The 20,302-nt window shown below is 36.9% G+C and overlaps 1 protein-coding gene across 2 annotated transcripts in view; it reads left to right on the forward strand.

Moving 5' to 3' along the window:
• Nme7 (NME/NM23 family member 7) overlaps positions 1–20,302 on the forward strand; it is a 225,000-nt gene that overhangs the window by 127,055 nt on the left and 77,643 nt on the right. For both annotated transcript variants that reach the window (XM_008824912.2, XM_029559528.1), the window contains exon 10: positions 9,790–9,891. In XM_008824912.2, the coding sequence (XP_008823134.1) occupies positions 9,790–9,891 (102 nt within the window). The remainder of the gene's footprint in view (positions 1–9,789; positions 9,892–20,302) is intronic.

Below are 20,302 nucleotides of genomic sequence, written 5' to 3' on the forward strand. Positions count from 1 at the left end.
TCCTTCCTTCCTTCTTTCTTTCTTTCTTTCTTTCTTTCTTTCTTTCTTTCTTTCTTTCTTTCTTTCTTTCTTTCTTTCTTTCTTTCTTCTTTTGAGACAGGGTCTCTGTGTAGCCCCAGGCTGTCCTTGATCTCCCAGAGATCTGCCTGACTGTGCTTCCTGAGAGCTGGGATTAAAGGTGTGCACCACTGTGCCCGGCTATGAAAAGGTATTTCTTCAAACAGGTGTGATTGGCCAACAGATATATGAAAAATGTTCAGCATTGGACTGGAGAGATGGTTCAGTGGTTAAAAGCACTTGCTGCTCTTCCTGAGGACCCAAGTTCTTTTATCACCCCCTACACCTGTAAATCCAACTCCATGGAATCTGATGCCCTCTTCTGGCCACCATGGGTATTTGCATGTATGTGTTGCACAGATGCAACACATACGTAAATTAGTAAAATAAATATTTTAAAAACAATGTTCAGCATGTCTTATCATCAGGGAATAGCATAAAAAACACATTGAAGCCAGGCATGGTGGCACATGCCTTTAATCCCAGAAGTTGGGAGGCAATGGTAGGTGGATCTCTATGGGTTCAAGACTAGACTGGTTTACATAGCAAGTTCAGATCAGCTGGGGCTACAGGAAGACCATGTCTCAAAAAGACCACACACACACACACACACACACACACACACCACCACTTTAGTATGTTAGAATGACTGTTATTATGATTAGAATCGTAATAATTATTAGAATGACTAGTACGGGACTGGAGAGATGGTGTTAAGAGCACTTAGCTGCTCTTGCAGAGGATCCAGGTTTGATTCCCAGCACCCACATGATGGCTAACAATCATCTGTAACTCCAGTTCCAGGGTATCCAATGCCCTCTTCTGACCTTTGTGGGCATTGCATGACACAGGTATACTTACATACATGTAGGCAATACACATATACACATAAAATTAAAATAATAAATAAAATATTTTTAAATAACCAATGCAGATCATTGTTGGCAGGAATATGGAGAAAAGGGAAGCTTTATGCACAGTTGGTGAGAACGTAAATTAGTGCAGCCACTTTGGGAAGTAATATGAAGATGTCTGGAAAAAAAGATTTAACAACACTACTAAAAATAGAATTACCTCAGGTTCCAGCAATTCTGGTCAAATAGTTAAAAAAAATTGAAATCAGTCTGTTAAAGAGATATCTGTACTTCAGTATTCATTTTAGCAGTGTCCAGTATAACCAAGATACAGAAACAACTTAGGAGACCAGTAATAAGTAAATAAAATGTGGTCGGTACATGCAGTGCAATATTATACTGCATTGAAGAAGAAAATTTCGCTGGGCATGGTGGTGCATGCCTTTGATCCCAACACTCAGGGGGCAGAGGCAGCTGTATCTCTGTGGGTTCAAGGTTAGCCTGGTCTATATAGCAAGTTCCAGGCCAGTTGGGGCTACAGTCCAAAAAAGACCAAAAAAAAAAAAAAAAAGAATTACAATGTACAAAAGTAAAATAAAAATTAAAAACAAAAAACAGAGCCTACCAAAACATTTGCAGATGAAAGAGCCTTGCCAACAGCCTTCCTTCTTAGATCACCTGGAAAGGAGAAACAAAATCTGTTGAGCAGAAGGCAAAGAAAGGGAAGCTCGTCTTTCCTGTTAACAAAAGTCCCTTTGAAAACAAACAAAAACAGTTTTTTTTTAATTATAGGAAGAATGCACAAAAAGTTATCAACAACTAGACAAACCTTGTTGGGACATTACTAAAGGAAAATAATTTTAGAGTGTGTTGTTTTATCATCACTTACCTGACTAATAACAGCTGATTTCCATTTCTTAAGTCTTTCTTTCATATTCTTTCTCTTGTTTGTTCAATTTGAAATTGAAAATACATGTTCAAAAGCAACTAGTTCTATTAAGCCACATTATGTTAATGTCTAGTTGTATGTGAGTTAAAGCAGCTCATGGAGCATTTGAGGTATAGTCTCATACAATGTCACAAAATAAGGACTTTTGTAGCTAATATTGGTTGAGGGATCTTATGTTTTTTGGTTATTCTTGAGGTAGATTGTATTTCCTTTTGGAAAATAACCTTAGAAAACACATCTTTTTTAAATACTTTTTGAGCGTTTGTTCATTTCATACAATAGTTCTTAAGATTTAGACCCCCTTCCCCATCCATGCTTCCCACTACCCACCCCCACTGGACCACATGCGTTCTGTCATTCATGTTAAGCTCTATCCAGTCAAGCATTTATTTGTTACTTTCTGCTTTGAAGTACTGTGTATGAGTTTTCACTTTAATAATATGAGTGTATTCTTAGAACTTTTGCTATTAGATTCTGAACAGAGCATACCTAAGGGATGTGTCATTTCCCTTAAAAACTCGGCAATTTGAATGGCAACAGTGATACCATATCTTACTATTGGGACAGTTTGGGACTGTTGGTGCTAATATCCTTTCTTCTGTGAAATCTGTTCAGCAAAATATTTAAATCATGTGATAACAAGAAGCATCCTACCCAAAACAAAGAATGCATGATCATTTTGAGAAAAAAGCAATCTAACAAACCTTGGTTTTGGTTTTGTAATTTTTAGTAATGTTAGGTTTTAAAACAAATAAGTCATTATGGATTAGTAGCAGTCCTTAATGAGACCTGGATATCTTTATGAGATATTGTTATGCTTATATAATGTACATTTTATTATCTTAAGCATAAGTAAAATGTTGTTAACCCAATATACCAATAAAATATTGAAGTAAATAATACTCTTGTGAGTCATATGCCATCTCTGATGCTTCTTAAAGGCACTTCTTTTGGTCCCACTTCAGTGTTTCAAATTTACAGGGTCTTAGTATAAAAGCATGGAATGGTTCTCAATGTAGAGGACAGCATGGGCACTGTTCTGTAACCCAACCTAGCCTTTAGCTTCTCTCCATAGTACTTGACTCTAACTAGAGCTTTTATATTAAATCCAAATCCTTAATCACCCAGCTATGTAATCATAAAGTTATTGACCTTTTTAAAGCTTTTATTAGCCCATCTATAAAATGAGACTAATGAAACCTTAGGAGATTTTTGTGAGAATTAAATAAATGCTGTAAAATTATCTCTTCCATATTGAGAGTCCCTCATAAATATTAGCTGTTGTTGCTATTGCTTTTATTGTTATTTAGTTTGACAGTGATTTTGGTAGCTGGTTCTTTATTGATCAGTTATACTTAGTCACACTTGTTCCAATATTTGTGGTCTGCAAAGTGATCATTTCAACCTTATTCTGTAGTCATGAGTCCACTACTATTGACTGAGTTGTCTGCATATTGTATAATTAGTGATCAAAGGCATACTACTTGTATTAATGGACATTGTCTTCTAGTGAGGATAGATATTAATTAAATCATTACATATATGACTACTTTAGATCAACAAAGGACCCCTAAAAAGTAAACACAATTAATATTTTAGGAACTTTTTCCTTAATTAAAAATTGGGCAGACTGAAAATTTTGAGTCAATTTTTAAAAGAAACACATTGTACTTTTGATGGAGTTCTTGGGCCAGCATCTGCTCTTCCTTCTGTGATGTTCGTTTTGAATAGTGTATCTGCTATTTTTAATGTTATCTGTTATCAAAAGTTAAGTAGAATAGAGTGAGGTAGAGACATACAAGAAAGAAAAAGAGGGAAGATAGAATGAAGGAAGGCAGATAATTCGTTTTCCCCCTTTTTAGAACATGTGTTTATGATTCTTTTCCTAACAAGAAGTTGACCTAGACATTTATGTGTAGGTGGTACTTTAATATCAATGTGCTAGAAAATCGGATTCAATATAATTATAAAAACCAATTACATATACCCTTTGTGAAATAGCAAAGTGACTTTGGAGCATACATACAGGAATTCTAATGAATAGGTTTATGCGTATTGTGTTAATTATGGAACTTTTTCCTCTTTTAACTTCTGTCATTTCTACTATGTAGGATGACAGAGTTTAGATTCATATTTAAATATGCTCTATGATACATTGTTTTACTTTGGTCTCCTGTATCATAAACCTCCCAAGGTCGGGAACATGGCTGGCATACCTCACAGATCTGCCCCATCTCCCACACCTTTCTCTGTAGTCTCACTCAGCTGCTGGTGCTTTGCTGATCTTTGACTACACTGCCTGTTATTCTGCCACAGAGTCTAGATTTTTTTCTGCTTCTGCCTGTTCAATGGGGAGTGAAAAGATCTATTGAGAGTTCCAGACACTGTAAGGTGCCTTTTGATCATGCCCTTTGACCTATTTCACAGAGTTAAAAATCTTAGAGCTTTAGTCTCCTTTTTCTATATGTTCCTGTCATAGATTTCAAAATAACATTGTTATTGATTCTTTTGAGAATTTCATGCAAGTATTTTTATGTATATTTTTATTGAATTTTAGGCATTTCATATAATAGATCTCAATCAAATTTAGATTTTCCCCCATCCACACCACCATAACCCCCCCACCAGATTTCATAGATTCTGTCATATATATTAAGTCCTATCTAGTCAAACATTTGTACCCAGATGTCCCTTGGCACAAGTTCATCCATTGGCAGCTAGTCAGCCTATCTAGAGTTGCTCCCTTAAAGACGATCTGCTCTCCCTCACCCTGCAGTAATCTGTTGCCAATTGTTCCTTGGCTAAGGTTGGGGCCTGCTGCCCATATCCACAGTTCTATGCTGGGTTTTTGTCTGACTAAGTCAGCATGGGTCTTGTGCATGCTGTCAACATTGTTGCAAGTTCATATGAGCAAGTTCCCAGAGGCCTGAAAGCCTCTGTTTCCTTGTGTTCATGCACCAACCCTGGCTCTCGCAGTCTTTCCACCCCCTCTTCTGCAATGGTCCCTGAGGCATGGATGAGCACGGTTTAGTATAGGAGTTCTCTCCAGAGATATGCACTTTGCAGTCTCTTATAGCTACACCTTGGCCGCTTGTAGCCTTCTTTGTGCATCACACTCTGTTGCATGAGGAAGCTTCACTGGTAAGAGTTGAGGGATGTATTACTTTTCTCTCTACTCCCTGTTCCTCTATGTTCCATGAACCTTAGGTGTAGCAGTCCCACTGTAGATATGTCACTTAGGACTGGGAATCTCTCAGACATATATTCTCTGTGTGTGACCTCTTGTAGAACTCTGTAATTGTCTCAGTGTGTTGCAGAAAGAAATGGATGAATTTCTAAATTCATGGAAACCACCAAAACTACATCAACTAGAAATCAACAGCTTAAACAGACCCATAACAAATAAGGAAATTGAAGCAGCAGTACCAAACCTCCCAACTATGAAGCATTCACAGCAGAATTGTACCAGACATTCAAAGAAGATCTACAACCAATACTTCTTCAATTATTCAAAAAGCATTGGGAGAACTCCCAAACTCCTTCTATGAAGCCAATATTACTCTAGTAACAAAATCAGGTAAAATACAACAAAAAAGAAAACTGTATGCCCTTATTCTTAATGAACATAGACATAAAGATTTTCTTTTTCTTTTTCTTTTTAGTAAAAGTGGGTCAGTTTATGACCTTGCAAAGCTGGGCACCATCCCAGAAATGGCAGATGCACTGATCGAGCACAGAGAACAGTGGTTTTATAATTCTAACACAGGTACCTTCCTCACTTCCTCAGGGGTGAATAATCAGGAGGGAACAATCTTATATGTCATCTGTCAGACATAAAGATTTTCAACAAAATACAAACTGCATACAGACAGGCACACATCAAAAAGATAATCCATCTTGATCAAGTCAGCTTTATTCCAGAAATGCAGGGATGCTTCATATAAGTAAGTCAATAAACATAACATTATATAAATGGATTTAAAGACAGAAATCACATGGTCCTCTCAATAGGTGCAGAAAGGGCCTTTGAAAAAATCTAACGTGCATTCATGTTAAAAGGAATTGGACTGGAGGGAACACACCTTAACATAAAGTTATATACAAGTCCACAAACAACATAATTCTAAATGGAAAAAGACTGGAATCACTCCATTAAAATCAGGAACCAGACAAGGCTGTCCACTGTCTCCACTCTTTTTCAATACAGTGCTTGAAAGTGCCTAGAGCAGTAAGTCAAGAGAAGGAAATTAAAGGAGTACTAATTAGAAAAGAAGAGGTCAAATTATCCCTATTTGCAGATGATATGATATGTAAGAGATCCCCAAAATTCCACCAGAACTGATCAATACTTTCAGCAAAGTGGCAGGTCACAGAATTGATTTACAAAAATCAATAGCCTTTCTGTATTTCAATAACAAGCAGTTGGAGAAACCCTCTGATAATAGACTCAAAAAATATCTAGGAATAAACCTAATCAAAGACATCAAAGATCTCTACAATGAAAATTTGAAGAAAGGAATAGAGGAAGACACCAGGAGTTGGAAGGACCTTCTGTGCTCATGGATTTGTTGAATTAATATTGTGAAAAGGACCATCCTACCAAAAACAATCTATAGATTCAATGCAATGGCAATCAAAATCCCATGACCTTCTTCACAGAGCTAGGGAAAAAAAAATCGTAAAATGTATATGGAATCACAAAATACCCCAGATAGCCAAGGCAATCCTGAACACAAAGAGCAATCCTGAACACACAGAGCAGATCTCAAACTATATTATGGAGCTATAGTCATAAAATCAGCATGGTACTGACACAAAAACAGACACATAGATCAATAGAACATAATTAAAGACCCAAACATGAGTGTATACCATTTCAGCCATCTGATACTTGACAAAGGTGCCAAGAACACACAGTGGAGGAAAGACAGCATATTCAACAAATGATGCTGGCACATCTGGATCTCCACTTGTAGAAGAATGCAATTGAACTCTTCTCTTTCACCCTGCACAAAAGTCAACTCCAAGTGGATCAAAGATCTCAATATAAAACCTGAAACTTTGAAAGTAACAGAAGAAAACATAGGCAATACCCTATAAGATATAAGTGTCAGAAAGGACTTTCTGAATCAGATATCAGTTGTTCAAGCATTAAGGTCAACTACTGACAAGTGGGACCTCATTAAGCTACAAAGCTTCTTTACAGCAAAAGAAACAACTTAGGAAGTGAAGCGGAAACCCATTGAGTGGGAGAAAAACTTCACCTACTACACATCTGACAGGATTAATATCCAGAATATACAAAGAACTAAAAAAAAACAAAAAAACAAAATAAGCGACTCATGCAATGTATTTTGATCGCATTCACCCTTCCTCCCCAATCTCCTCTTTGGTCCACCCCCACCTTCCTAACTCCCACTTTGTGTCCTCTATATATTTTCTAGAGCTCATCAAAATTGTCATACATTTTATGCCTATATGTGTACCAGACCCTACAATGCACTGTTAATATTTTTCTTTGAATAAGTATCTTCTGCTTTTTAATAAAACATTTCATTAATTCTATGGGAATTGCATACATGTGCATGCAATGTATTTTGATCATATTCACCCTCACTCCTCCCCATAACTCCTCCCAGGTCCATTCCCTCCCACCCCTTCCCCAACTTTGTATCGTCTTTTTTTTTTTTTTTTTTTTTTTTTTTTTTTTTTTTTTTTAAAAAAAAAAATAACCCACTGAGTCTAGTTTGTTCTGCCCATATGCTCTTGGGTAAGAGCTACCCACTCTAGCATGGCTAATCTATCGTTTAAGAGCCATGCCCTTAAAGAAAACTGATTGTTCCTCCCCCAGAAACTATCAGTTGTGAATAGTTTCTTAGCTAGGGGTGGGGGCTGGAGCCTCTTGACTAATTATATTTTAAAGCAACCCTCCCAAAAAGTGTTTTATATTTGCCCACGTTTCTGATTGTCTTGTGGAGAGAGAGAGAGAGAGAGAGAGAGAGAGAGAGAGAGAGAGAGAGAATTTGCCTAGTATTATTTCCTTCTTGAGAATTTTAACATTTCTTTGTATTAACTTTTATTTGCTCCTTGAGAATTCCATGCATGTGTACCGTGTTTTATGATCATATCTTGTAGTGCACAGCTACTGCTATTGACATCTCTCACCTCTTGTTTGTCTAAGGAAGTCTATTTTTCTATTGTTTCTGAAAAAAAAAAAACCATCTTCCGATGTGAGTGCAGCGTTCTAGACTGGCAGCCTTCGTGGCTGCTGCCACCATCTTGGCTCTGCTGTTTGCTGATGTCTTTTTCTGCTTGCCTCTCCTTAAGATTTCTGTTTTGTTTTGTTTCTTACTAATTTCTCTAGGATGTGCCTGATTACACTTTGCATTCCTTTGTAGTCCTTTGTTGGACTTACAGGTTTATGAATAGAAATTTGGAAACTTTTTTATTAGTTATTTCCTGAAATTTTTTTCTATTTATCAAATTTTCTTCCAGGACTCTAATTACACATATGTTAGATAGTTTAACATTGCCTCAAGCCTTTCTTGTTTTTCTTACTTGTTCATCTGCTTCCTCGCTGGCTTTGAAGCACTGTCCACCTCCTGGCTTCAGATGCGTTGCTCTTCTTCAGCATCTTGTCCTGTTCACCCACCAAAGCATGTTTTAGTCAGGTGTCTTTGTTTAATTTCTACAAGTTTCATTTCAGTAATTTGATGTTTTTCCTTATCATGTCCCTATTCCTGCTATAGAGCTTATTTATATTAGTTCTATTGTCAGTCTTGGGTTCCTTACATCACTCCTGTCTTTGCTGCATCTGCCTACTTACCAGCTTTTCTTCACACTGATGGCTCAGATTTCTTCTTTTCATGTTTATTGATTGTAATTATTTTGCAGGGAGTTGGGTATTAAAAAATTTACAGTGTTTCATGGTGGATTTTGCTTTCTTTAAACAGTGTTTAGCATTGTTCTAGCACTCTGTTCAGTGACTTGGGATCAGTTTGACTCTTTGGAGCCTTGCTTTTAAGCGCTGTAAGATGGATAGAGGGCACTTCATACTTAGGGTGAATTTGGGACAGCTATGGTGCAGTACCCGTCTGAGGCCTCCACCTAATGTAGAGCCTCGTGTGTCACATGAGGGCTTTCTACTCTGGCTGGTGGGAATGTCAACTCTTCTTTGCCTTGTTCTGCTTTTATGAGTCATTGGTCTGCTACTTTCTGATGTTTCTTTCCCAAGCCTCAGATAGTTTCCTTAACACACAGCACAGCCTCTTTACCACAGATATGACCCGCTCTGCAGATACTGAGCACAGGCTCTTTACAGACCTTTCTCCTGTATTCTGCCTGGAAAATCTTGTCTACATTAATTTCCCCAAACTTTGTCTCTACAATACAGGGAGAGTGTTGGGCACTGTTGTATTTTTCTTTCTGTCCTGTGTCAGTCTTCCCTGTCTGAGAACTGCTTTCACGCAACAAGATGGGGGAAATCGTACAGTTTACACTTGTTTGTCTTTGCCTTTCCCAAGGCCCATAGTCCTGTGGCGCTTATTATTCAGTGCTTGGAAACTATGTTATACGTCTTTTTCTAGTTTCTAGATATTTCTTGCTGCTAGATTACATAATTTGGCACAGCTCTGCTCAGGAAGAGAGGGAAGTTTGGAATGAAGATACGCTACAAAATAATTTCAAATAATGAGAGGTGGTAAAGCATTACCTTGAATGGTAGGAATGAAGATGAAAAAACAGCTCAGAATACTTTTACAGACAAAATAGGTGTAACTTGGGAAGTGCTTGTATGTGGGACACAGATGGGAAGATGTGAGATGACTACCGTTTTAAGACTAGTGGGACAGGGACACAATTTAAAGACTTGGGGTAAAATATTCAAGGACATTTATTCTTTGGCTTTCTTTTTTATATTATGTATCATAGGAGATGGTGACAGAAATGTACTCTGGCCCTTGTGTAGCTATAGAGATTCAACAAAATAATCCTACAAAGACATTTCGAGAATTCTGTGGACCTGCTGATCCTGTAAGTTAAGCTATTGCTTTATTTTGTGTTCTACATTAACTATATATTTTAACAAGTTTGAATTTTTAGTTTCTTCTGTCTCATAAATGATATAAAAGTAAATATATACAAAATTTATTCAAAATAGTACCTTACAAATAGTTTTTATTAGTCTACTGGTAACCTAGAGTGGACAGAGTATTTATTGTGGCACTTTTTTATTGTTTCTTTTTGTTAAGTTATCTAGATTAGTAAATTTTCCAAACTTTATTTCCAAGATACCATCCTTTCACATAAAAAGAGCATAAAACTCTGAATGTGAAGAATATCAATATGGTGGTTTTATCCTACAAGCATAAGTAAATATGAGCAATGGAACTTATCTAGGAGGATAGAACAGTGTATCTATTTTCAAAGATCTCAAGAGTACACACATAAAGAGCTTTTAGAACAACTGGACTTACAGAAGAAAATACAAATAAAGGCCAAAGAATCTGTAGCTCAGATAAACCCAAATGTTGAAGAATTGTATAGTAAGGGAGCAGCTAATAATTAGGAGAATAGTTTAAATAAAACTTGTCAGAGGAAGAGTGATATAAACGTACATTTGAATGACAAATCAGGACACAGGAAAATTAAAGGATATTAAAAAGCTGTAACATTAGCAGTTAAGAGCACTGGCTGTTCTTGCAGAGAACCTCAGTTTCCAGCACCCACATGGCAGCTAACAACTGTCCATAACTCTGCTTCCAGGTGATCTGATGCCCCCTTCTGGCCTCCATGGGCATTGAACAGAATGAGTGCACTTGTGTACATGCAGACAAAGCACTCATACACATAAAATAAAAATAAATAAATGTTTTAAATGCTATAACATTAGGTACAAAGGCAACAATGAAAGGCTGAAATTTTTCTCTGCTATACAGCAGGAATGCTTCCTTGGTTTCTGTGGAAAATGCATTTCTAGAAGCACAAAAAATCCCATATATTTTTCTAGAGAAAATAAGGTAGAAAATGGGATTTAAGTCTCATATATTAAGAAAGAGGAATTCTTTATATGTAACTCGATTTTGAGAATTATTACAGGATTGTTTCTTTGGTATAACTGGAGCAAATTAAATTGGAAGAGATTGAAGAGGGGGTTCTCGAGTAGACCTGATAACAGCAAGAATAGTCTGCAAGGCCTCCTTTGTATCTTTTAGAGAGAAAGAATAGATACAAATAATGCTTGGGTTGTGGATGTGTGATGCTTAATATGGTTCTGCTATAGAGAACACTGGGAGAGTGTTGGTGATGCTATTAGTGCCAATATTGAATGTCAGTCACAAGAAGGTAAGGGGTGGTTTTGACGTACGGACAAAGCCACTTTGTCATTTTTAATTTCTGCTTTTTTGCTTGATAGCCAAAATGGGGAGGTGTCCATTTCTTGAGAAAAGTAAAACTTAAGTGATAGCTGACCAAACAGGAAAAAAGAAATAATAATAGTAATAAAAATAAGTTAAACTTTTTCATCATTCTGTTCTCTCATACATTCAACAAATAGTTATTGACCCTGCACTAGCCTTATGAATGTAAACATAGACGCTTCAACCAGGTGAACGTGAATGTGCTGTAGTCGCAACAGCTTGGAAGGAGGCTGAGGTGGGAAGGTCAGCTGAGCTCATGAGTGTGGGGTCCACCTGGAAAAGAGGGCTAAGAGATCACATCCTCCAGCATAGAAGCAGAGAGATGCTAGAAGTGAGCCTGAGGCTTTGAACTCTCAAAGCTCACCCCCAGAGATGTGCTTCCTCTAGCCAGGCCTCACCTCCAAAGCACAGGAAACCATGCTACCACCTGACCAAGTGTTCAGATAGTGGAGCCTATGGAGAGCATTCCTCATCCAAACCATGAGGAAAATGGGGGAGTGAACATACGAGTATCTGCAGAATGTAGAGTCGTAAAAAGACAAGCAAATGTGGATCTTTTTCTTTACAGATATTTATTTAATGAACATTTCTTGAGTGAATAGTATGCGCAAGACGGCTAGGTTGTAGGTCCAAGTTATCGTTCTTTAAGAAGCTCAGTCTCATAGTTTGGAAATTTTCAGGGTCATGAATCTTGCCTCAGCATAATTAAAATTACTCCACTGTGGGTTTTTGAATTTGTGTTTTAATTTTCATTGTTTATGAACCTTTTATAGAATTATAGGAAGTCACACCATGGAAAATTTAAAATTTAGAACTACTTGAGCATGTAAAGCAGTAGTGGCTGCCTCAGAGGTGAATAATGGAATGTTTAGTTCTACTTTGCTGTACTTTTCAATTTTTCTTTGAAGCCTTTATAGTGCCTTCATAACTAAAAAAAAGTGTATCATAAACCTAAAATTAATGACCTTTTAGATGAAGAGGCATCTATTTATTAGAATGATTTTCTTCTGAGTCTCGGGGTCCTGAATTATAGCTCTTTTTTTTATTAACTTTTAAAAAGAGCTTATTTTTAAATTTTTTTATTTTATGTGTATGCATGTATTGCCTGCGTGTAGGTAAGTACACCCATGTCATGCAATGGCCGCGGAGGTCAGAAGAGGCTGTCAGATCCCCTGGAACTGGAGTTACAGACAGTTGTTAGCTGTCATGTGGGTGCTGGGATTCGAACCCAGGTCTTCTGCAAGAACAACCAGTGTTCTTAACCACTGAGCCATCTCTCCGGATATCAGGCAGTACCAGATATTTTGATCGATGTCTTCATATTAGAATAAATACGGTGCAGTGAAGCCAGGCTTTCAGGACAATCAGACACCATGTTGCCTTTGGTCTCAGCCATCTTTTGGACTCATTTCCTCCTTTTCTTTCTCCCATTTCTCCCTACTCCTCTAACAAGTAGATATTTAATGCTAAACATGTTAGACATTTTACTAAGTGCTTACTACATTTATGTTAGTGATCAAACAAATACAGTTTATTTTCAAATTCAGAGATTGTAACTGATTTATATCCCATCTTTTGAGTTGTTCAACTGTCCATATTTTCAATATGAGCATGTTTTGTGTAAAGATAAAAATAAACTTTAAAAAACAAAAATTAAAAAATAACCTAGCTCTAGGAAAAGACAGAATTGCTAATTAATACAAATCTTGCTTTAAATTGCTGATCTATTAATATATTATAATATCTTGAAATAATTTAGGAATTCACTTTTTACTATCTAATCATTCTCATATTTAAAGAAAGACCCTGGGCTATCATACATGTAAATATAATTAGTGTCTGAAAGACTGTCTGGTACAAAATGGTCATGCAATTAATATTTGGTGAATAAATGAATACATTGGCTATGTTTTATGTAGGACCCAGTATCTGATATTAATTCATTGTTTAAATGTTCCTAAAAATTTTTGAACCTATTTTCTATAGTCTTTTGTAAGATTTAGAGCTTTTATAAGTTGATTCAAATGAAGGTTCAGTCTAACAGAAACCATTAGGTCACTTTGTAACCATGTGGACTGAAGATTGGCATCATCTCATCATCAATGTCTGTGTTGGTGGCAGATTCTTCACTTTTTTTTTGCCTTTTACTGGAGGAATATACTCATTGCTTTTGAATACAAGTTTCTCCACTCTCTCTCCTCCAAAGAGCAGGATGATATTGGGAGGAAAATCATTGGGAGGGAGAGAGATTGTAGACTTTAAATTTCTAAATTAGTATTTTAAAAGAATGGAAAAAATGTTTTAGTCTAATGCAATTTGTGGACTGATAAGAGTACATTTATGAGGGTGGGTTTCAACCTCCATTGGTGTAGCAGCTCTGATCTCAGCAGACCACCAGAGAGTGATGAGTTCTGGCCTCTCTGTGGCCTCCCTCATATGGTGAAGTCACACTGAGTGTACCTGACTGGAACCTGAATTGGGCTTCTGTGGGAACTCCTGAATAGCTGATCTGAAGCCATCAGTTCACTCCAAATTTAACCTGAGAGAACCTGAACCCTGTACCTACCAGGATCTAGGCACCCTGATAATACAAACAGAAGCATACTTCAACTTAATTCCCATATCAGAATCATAAACAAAAGAAATTCACATGCCAAAATCACAACAAAAGAATGATAAAATGGAAAGTCAAAACATTGTGTCCCCACCAAACTCCATCAGTCCTATAGAAGAGTTCTACAGGGAGAAACCCTAGAGATAACCAGGACACTGAATTTAAAAGAATAATCATAAACATGATCAGGGAATTCAATGAATTTAAAGAACCCAAAAACAAATCAAATAGCTAAAAGAAGATAGGGATAAACTTCTGAATGAATTCACAAAAGAGATAGAAACCTTGAAGAAAACTCAGGCAGAAATGAAGAAGGAAGTGAAAAACTCAATAAGCCAACTTGAAACAACAAGGGAAAGCCTCACTGCTAGAATGAATGAAATAGAAAACAGAATATCAATACTGGAGGATAAAGTTGAAGAATTGGACCACTCAAGCAAAGATTATGGAAAATTTAAAAAAAACACAGGAATACAATATGCAAGAGATATGGGATACCATGAAAAGATCAAATCTACGAATCATAGGAATAGAGGAAGGAGAAGAAGTTCAGGTTAATGGTACTGACCGGATCTTTAAAAGGATTGTAGAAGAGAATTTCCTGAAATTAAGGAAAGACATCCACATGCAAATACAAGAAGCACATAGAACACCAAATAGACAGGATCAGACAAGAAATTCCCCACGACATATGATAGTAAAAATACTAAATGTACATAACAAAGAGAGGATACTGATAGCAGCAAAAAGAAAAACAACAAGTCGCATACAAAGCCCATCAGAATTACAGCTGACTTATCAATGCAAACTATGAAAGCCAGAAGAGCCTGGACCAAGGTATTTCCAATTCTACATGAAAATAGATGCCAGCCTAGAATACTTCACCCAGCAAAAATGTCTTTTATAGTTGAGGGGGAAAGAAAAATCTGATCCACATGAGTAACCTCAAAGAACACATGTCCACAAAACCAGCCCTTCAACGAATACTTGAAGCAATACAGAGAGAGTGGAGAGAGAAACACCTATACCCCAGGGGCAACAAAAGAAAAAAAAATGAGGGTATAATTGAGGAAACACAACATTAGAAAGAGAACACAAACAGCAATCAAAATGATGGCAACATATATACATCTTTCAATAATAACCTTAAATATCAATGGACTGAACTCCCCAGTCAAAAAACACAGGCTAAGTGAATGGATTAGAAACAAAATCCATCTCTTTGCTGTCTGCAAGAAACACATCCCACCTTCAAGGACAGGTACTGCCTTAAGGTAAAAGTATGGAAAAGAATATTCCAAGCAAATGGCACTAAGAAACAAGCTGGGCTTGCAATTCTAATATCTGACAAAATAGACTTCAAAATAAAACTAATCAGAAGAGATAAGAAAGGTCACTTCATTCTGATCAAAGGATCAGTTAACCAAGAAGATATTACAGTCCTTAACATATATACACCAAACTGTGGTGCACCCAAATTCATAAAAACAATACTACAGGACTGTAAGTCACAGATTAACCCCAACTTGGTAATAGCAGAGGACTTCAATACTTAAGACAGATCAACTGGACAAAGAATAAACAGATGTCTGAATTAATTGATACCGTATATCAAATGGGCCTATCAGACCTCTTCCAAATATTCCACCCAAGCACCAAAGAATACACTTTCTGCTCAGCACCCCATGGAACTTTTTCAGAAATTGACCACATACTGGGCCACAAAACAAATATAAAAAAATTTTTAAAAATTCCATGCATTCTATTGGACCACAATGCAATAAAGCTCAAAGTCAACACTGGACAAAGCCCTAGTCACTACAGGAACTCATGGCGATTGAACAACACACTCCTAAACAATGAGTGGGTCAAAGGAGAAATTAAGAAAGAAATAAAGGAATTCCTCGAATTTAATGAAAAGGACATTACAGCACAGCACAACCTTTGGAACACTTTAAAAGCAGTCCTAAGAGGGAAGTTTATAGCTCTAAGTGTCAGTTTGTTGCCTGACTTCTCTCAGGGTCTCTTGTGCTATCAGACAAACCATATAACATGTCTTTATGTGAATTTTTCATTTTATATCTTGGGTAGGGAGGAGGTAAATGGAGGAACTTACAAAGAAACACACTGGGCCCCCAGCTCAGCAGGCTAGGCCGGCTGTTCCAGATTGCTTCCGCCCCTGCCCATAGTCTCTGATAACTTTCGCCCCTGCCCATAGTCTCCGATAACTTTTGCCCACACACCTCAATGTGAAACTGGAAACAATGAAAGTATTAGAAGAAATTATTGGCAGTAATTTACAAGATGTACATGTAGGAAAGGATTTTCTAAATCGGACAGAAGTTGCTCAGGAACTAAGGTCAGCAATCAACAAGCAGGACCTCATTAAACTAAAATGCTTCTTTACAGCAAAAGAAACAATTTTAAAAAATGAGGATAAAACCCACAGTATGGGAAAAAATCTTCACCAGTGACACATCTGACAGAGGTTTAACATCCAGAATATATAAAGAACTCAAAAAGTGTTCAGCATCATTAGTAATTATGGAGATGCAAATTAAAACCATTCTAAGGTATCATCCCAACCAGACTGACTAGGGCCAAAAGAACAAATGATACCAAATGCTGCTGAGGAGGTGGAGAAAGGGGAATGCTCATGCACTGCTGGTGGGATTGCAAATTTGTGCAACCTCTATGGAAAACAGTGTGGAGAAGTCTTAAAAAACTAAAAATGAACCTACTATATGACCCGGTTATACCACTCCTTGACATATACCCAAAGGACTCATCCTATTGTAGAGACACTTCTACAACCGTGTTTGTTGCTGCTCTTTTCACAATAGCTAAGAGATGGAAGTAACCTGTGTCCCTCAACTGATGAGTGATTAACAAAAATGTGGTATATTTTCACAATGGAGTTCTATTCAGCAGTAAAGAAAGGTGAAATAATGAAATTTGCAGGTAAATGGATGGATCTAGAAACTGTTTTACTAAGTGAAGTAACACAGACTCAGAAAAACAAACGGCATATGTTCTCCCTCTTATGTGGATCCTAGACATAAGAGTTATGCAATTTGGGAGTCTTATATAGACCCACTGAAGGGGTACATGGAAGGAAACAGAGCGGTCTGTGTCCCTATTCCCTATTGGCAATTTAGGTAATCGATTCAGAGGATACTGTGATAACAATAGGAGGTAGGAATTGGCTAGGCAGTTAGGGTAAAAAGACCCCAAAGAAAAGTAGCCAGTGTCTTGCCTAAAACTCACAGTTGCAAAGGCCAAAAATGTCACAAATATTTGGGAGCTTTTATCTAATCCTTAAAAGATTTTAGGGTTACCTCTTCAGAAGGAGGAATGTTAGAGTAGCCAAAAGCCCCATAAAAAATAAAGAAGAAAAGAGTACATTTATATAACATATTAAAATATATTCATATTATGATGCAGTTATATTCTACTGATGGAGTGTTTGGAAAGTTTTGGAAGTTATTGGTGTAAATGAAAAAAATCATATATTTCTTTGCAATTAGAGATGCATTCACACAACACAACATCACTTGCACAACATAAATCCAGCTAGGTAGAAAACTCCCTCCAAATTTGCCTTCAGAAATCTCTTGATTGTACCTGCTGAAGAATTATACTGTGAGTAGGTTGGTGGTTTACCTGCTGAGCCATCAGAGAACTCAGAGAGTTAAGCAAAGAGAGTAAATTGCCTGGAAACTGTACAATGTATTTGTTCCTGAACTGGTGTGTCTGTGAATCCAGATAATCTAACATGGTGTATTCAGCTTTGAATTACTATGTTGAAATACTTCAGGAAATTGACTTTTAAAGAGAGAGATTATTTAGCTTACAGTTATGGAGGTCCAGGTCCAACCAGGTGGCCCCACTACTTTGGGCCTCTAGTGAGGGCACCAGATAGCAAGAGCAGGGAGTGGGCATCAGGGTGAGCAGCTCTCATGGAGAACTGAAAGCAAAGAGATACTGAGAAACCTAAGTCCCACGATCCCTTCCCAGCGCTTACTCCCAGTGTCTAAAGACCTCCCACTAGCACACATCTCTTAAAGATACATAGCACCTCAATAATGCCACTCTGGTGACCAAGGATTTAACATATGTATGTTTTGGGGACATGTCCAGATCCAAACCATAGTATACCAGTATGCTTTGTCTATGAAAAATGTGTTGCGGGAGCTGGAGAAATGGCTCAGCAGTTAAGAGCACTGTCTGTTCTTGCAGATGATCCAGGTTCAAATCCTAGCACACACATGGCAGATAACAACTGTCCATAACCCCAGTTCCAGGGGAATCTGACACCCTCTTCTGGCCTCCATGGGCATTGCACAACATGGGTGCATTTATACACATGCAGGCAATACACTTATATACATAAAAATTTTTTTAAAAATGTGTTCCTACAACAGTTTGTAAATTGCATTATTTAAAATGTGACTGGTCTTCTAATGGAAGCTCAAAATTATGAAGCAAATGCCCATTCTCATCTGGTCTCAGACTTTGAAACTTTCACCCAGTCACTGGATCAAACTGACTCAAAAATTTTATGCTTGTCTCTATAAATTTGTAGTTTTCTCTTTACTTGATTGTCAAACTGGTATTTTGTTATTTACTATACTTTAACATCTTTTAAAACAACAGAAGTATCTTAATATTTTGGAGTATGCTTTTTTTTCATCAATGTAGATGAAGTTGTGGGAAGTTGTAAAGGAAAGGCTTGGAAGCTGGTATCTGCTGTTTCCATCACCTATTTGCCTTCTGTCATATTCTTTGTTGACTAAAGATGTTGAAATTCTTTTCTACTGAGTAAAACCAACATTAAAATATGGAATTGACTGTAATTTTTACTTTAAGAATAATAAATTTGGATGGCTTTTATAAGGAATACTAATTAAAGAAATAAATAGCAATGCCTGCTTAATAAAATATCCTAATTAAGTAGAATGATTTATTTTGAAGATGGATCTAAGGAGCTTAATAGAATTAACTTGAAAAAAGAGCAAAACACATGCTAGAAAATCCCAGTATTTCAAGATTATTTTGATTATTTTTTGTCGTAGGTTTCTTTTGCTTTGATATTAATGCATTAACTTCAAAACTTGTCAAGAGTAAGAGCTCTTTGGGGGACTGCAAAGGATGAAGCAGTGTGACCTAAGTGAAGAGCAGGAAAGCAGCCAGCATTCAGCGACTGCATCTCAGAGTTGATATTTTCTATATGAGAATTTAAAATGCATCATTTAAACATATCACTGCATCAAGTCACATTTCATCAAAAACAAAGAAGATGTAATTCAAATTTGTATATCAGAAGTTGGGAATGTCACATTCTTTTCTATTATATGTGGATATTGAAATTTAGAAATATTTTCTGTTCCTTTGGGTCATCCTAGCCTTGATTCTCATTGACTAGAATTCTGATAACAGAATCTCTTCTTTGACATCTTTTCTCTTTTATTCTTTCTCCATTTTGTTTGTGGTTATAAGACAGTTGTTAAAGTGTCAATTTTATAGAAACACCAGCTCTTAAGCACACTAGTTTTAGGATGTACTCTTTTATTCTGATGGAATATATCTATATCTATCTATCTATCTATCTATATACAGAGAGAGAGAGAGAGAGAGAGAGAGAGAGAGAGAGAGAGCCTTTTTTTTCTCTGGAGCATCTGAAAAAGCCATAGAAGGACTGTCTAGTAACAAACTTAGAACAATTTTCTTTAGCTGAGTCTAAATGTTCTAATCCCCAGGGAACACACAGACTCAGCTATTGAATTATTTTGCATATTCCACTCATGAGCTAAGCATTGGCATGCTGTCTTGCTTGGACCATTGGAATAACAACATCAATGGTATTTTTGTTTATACAAGCATATGTATCAATGTAGTAGAGAATATAAAAGAATCTTTGCAAATAAAACTTCCTCAGGTTTCCTATGGTATTGACGTAGAATAAACTACAAATAAGCTTTGTATTAAGGAACTTGGCCTTTTACCTCAATTTTTGTTGGACTGGGATTTACTTTGTTCATTCAGCTGAAATTAATGGAGTATATTGTGATCAGGGGTATTCAGGGGTGTGCAAGATTGACTCTATACATGTAGTGTTTATAGTCCACTGAGGAATATAGTTGTTAAAGATATGATTACATAAGTAGGCCTACATCACAACTATGTTAAGTGCCTTTCTGATACTGGGGGCTGGAGAGATGGCTCAGTGGTTAAGAACACTGATTGTTCTTGCAGAAGACCCAGGTTCGAATCCCAGCACCCACATGGCAGCTAACAACTGTCTGTAACTCCAATTCCAGGGGATCTGACAGCCTTTTCTGACCTTCGCAGGCATTGCACGACGCTGGTGCACTTACCTCCGTGCAGGCAATATACATATACAAATAAAATA

The sequence above is a fragment of the Nannospalax galili genome, unplaced genomic scaffold (genome assembly GCF_000622305.1).
Source record: "Nannospalax galili isolate Female #2095 unplaced genomic scaffold, S.galili_v1.0 scaffold1189, whole genome shotgun sequence".
In the NCBI taxonomy this organism is placed as follows: domain Eukaryota; kingdom Metazoa; phylum Chordata; class Mammalia; order Rodentia; family Spalacidae; genus Nannospalax; species Nannospalax galili.